Below are 2,837 nucleotides of genomic sequence, written 5' to 3'. Positions count from 1 at the left end.
GCACTATAGTACTGTATAACTTCTCCTGGCATCGATTGCAACGCACAATGATTCAAAGAAGCCACCTCTGCATTCCGCGCTGCAAGTATAGCACGCTCACTAAAATATGCCCCAAAGTCTTTCACCGCGGACACTTCACCGTACACACTATTAACCAAGTTTTCAATAGAGCACCCTTTCAATACCATGCTAGATGGAATATGTAACTTATCACATTTCTCCGTAATACCCACTCCATCCCCTATCCCTTGAATCCAAGCAACAAATCCATTATCCGTTACACCACCAACGGTCGATATTCTCATATTCCCAGACAACCTTAGCACCTTAACATACTACCATAAATGAGAGCAACATAGTGCCGCATTAGCAATATCTTCACGGGAGCCCTTCATCACGACGGGCAGGATTTGCCTAAAATCACCCCCAAGCAAAGTAACATTTCCACCAAATGGTTTATCACAGCTCATAATATCTCTTTAAGTTCTATCAACAGCTTCAAATGCAAACCTGTGCATCATGGGAGCCTCATCCCATAAAATAAGGCTGGATTGCCTGAACAGTTGAGCAAGATCGCTATGAACAAAAATATTACAGGTGGATCGATTACATAGATCCAATGGAATTTTAAATCTCGAGTGAGCAGTACGACTGCCCTGCAAAAGCAAAGCAGCAATGCCAGATGATGCCATTGCCAATGCTATATGATCATCACTGCGCAACCTAGCAAGCAAACACTTGTAAAGAAATGTCTTTCCAAATCCACTAGGACCATCCAAGAAGAAAACACCCCCAAAGTTTCCACCAATGGCACCTATAACTACATTATATGCAATCCTCTGTTCATCATTCAACATTGTCTCCATACAAACACAAACTCTACGTTGCTCCAGTATATCATATGCATATTCATCTTCTAAAAGAGGGTTAGCACACAACTGAGAATCATTTCGATGAGGTTTTGGCAATCCATCAAAGTCAGACAATCTTCGCCCATGTTGTCGCAAAAGATCCTGAAGATGCAATAAATCCCTATTCGATGCCTCTTGTTGTAGAACTGCAGAAGTTATATGCACATGCTCTAGCTGTAACTTATACAAAATATCCTCCACCATCTGTGACATGAACCTATCCCAGAGCTGACCAGGCTGCACAGGCTCACAGAAGACCAAAATTGCAGCAAATAAAGCACGCAACTGGGCACCAATTTGTATAGATGCAGCCTCTTCCAATCACACAACACACTCATCATCACCCTCTAACATGCCCTTTGCAATGCAGGCTTCCTTAAAGGTGTTGTACACCACGTTGCCAACAGTACGCAAGTCATCAAAAGACATACATCCTGGAGACACTGTCAAGAGCATTCGCAAGTAATAACGCTCACTAGATGTGGGCGGCACAAAGTATATCCGACCACACGTATTTCCACGCTTTCTCTTCGTCCATACCTTTCGTTGTGCATTCCACACCCAATACACCGGGAAGTCTTGATACCGAATAGCTCGAGCCTCTGGATGAATATGATTGCACACAAACCATTCTGTAAGAGTAGTTTTCCTGATATCTTCATTCTACATAACATCTGATATATTGTCTGTATCTTGAAACACTACATAATTCTCATCAGGCAAGTACACCTGCAACCGCTGTATATCAGGCTTCTCATTGTGCAATGCATAGTCATATATTCGCCAACACGCTTCTGAAGCATAAACATACCATGCATCTAAATAACTCTCGATCTCATCCACTTCATGAATGGTTGTACCATTTAACCCTGAGTTTCGAACAAAAAATTTGATTGTTGCACGATCATGTCCCTTGTATATATACTTATACAAATACTTAACAGCTGCCACCGTTGAGCACACCTCAACATTTATATGTGCATTGTATTTTTTACTCAAGTACGGATTGTATGGAACAATCCATCGATTATCAATAGTATTACCCTTTATTGTGACTGTCTTTCCATCATCTCGTCTTCTATAAACAGGATAGCCAGAGCTATCAACAGTTGTTACATTCACAAACCTCCGAGGGAATTTTTTAGTGCATCGACCATTGCGCATGCAAGGCTCTTGGGATTCATTACACCGCAAGGACCATGAACATTGCATTTTGAGATAGTTTCAAACAAAGCTGAAAACTTTGCTCTATCAGGAAACTCAGCACAAACAAATCTATCATAATGGCATGCTTCAGAGGGTTTAAAAGGATGCTCCAAAATCAACAAAGTATGAGAATGTGGTAGCCCCCGCTTTTGAAACTCAATCACACTAACATAGCCTGCAACATTTCCAAATAGATTCCTTTTCAACAATGTATGCATCATATCAGCATGTTTTTTATGGAATACCCGAGCAGTCAAATCAGGACGATCATAAGCAGTCTGTCCAGGCAACAAAACATTAGTTATCTCTAGCCACTTTGGATTACATGTCATCGTTATAAACAGATCAGGTTTTCCCTTACTTCGCACTATAGCCATGGCATCCTGATACAACTGATACATGTGTCTTGGCCCACCAGTAAAAGAAGACGGCAAAACCACCCTTTTTCCAATAGAGGCACCAACAATCCCCATGGACCCATCATCCATCACTCCCACCATATCTGCCAAGCCCTTATAAACTTCTGAGCGCAAAACTGATTGATTTTGACGACACCAAGCTAACCTACATTGCTCTATACTACAATAAGCATCAACAATAAATTGTTGCGACAATCGGCCACCCCGCAACATGCACACCTCAGTGTCCTCATGCACTTGTAGTCGAAATGCATAAAATTGCATCTGAGTAACACAGTCCTTATTAGACAATCCATGTATA

General features: G+C 41.5%; 1 protein-coding gene across 1 annotated transcript; it reads right to left on the bottom strand.

The window, feature by feature from the left end:
* Window positions 1–479: 479 nt before the first annotated feature.
* LOC148029098 (uncharacterized) lies at window positions 480–2,617 on the bottom strand. The gene is made up of 4 exons (XM_087688530.1): window positions 2,486–2,617; window positions 2,363–2,395; window positions 1,239–1,574; window positions 480–1,148 (listed from the first exon to the last, which is right to left on the bottom strand). The coding sequence occupies exons 1-4, from the start codon at window positions 2,615–2,617 to the stop codon at window positions 480–482; spliced, it is 1,170 nt and encodes a 389-aa protein (XP_087544656.1).
* Between the last annotated feature and the right edge of the window lie 220 nt (window positions 2,618–2,837).

The sequence above is a fragment of the Lygodium microphyllum genome, chromosome 11 (genome assembly GCF_053477565.2).
Source record: "Lygodium microphyllum isolate KBCC chromosome 11, Lygodium_microphyllum_v1.1.10, whole genome shotgun sequence".
Lineage (NCBI taxonomy): Eukaryota > Viridiplantae > Streptophyta > Polypodiopsida > Schizaeales > Lygodiaceae > Lygodium > Lygodium microphyllum.
The sequence above is the reverse complement of the archived record's forward strand: the minus strand, read 5'-3'. Positions and strand labels throughout refer to the sequence as shown.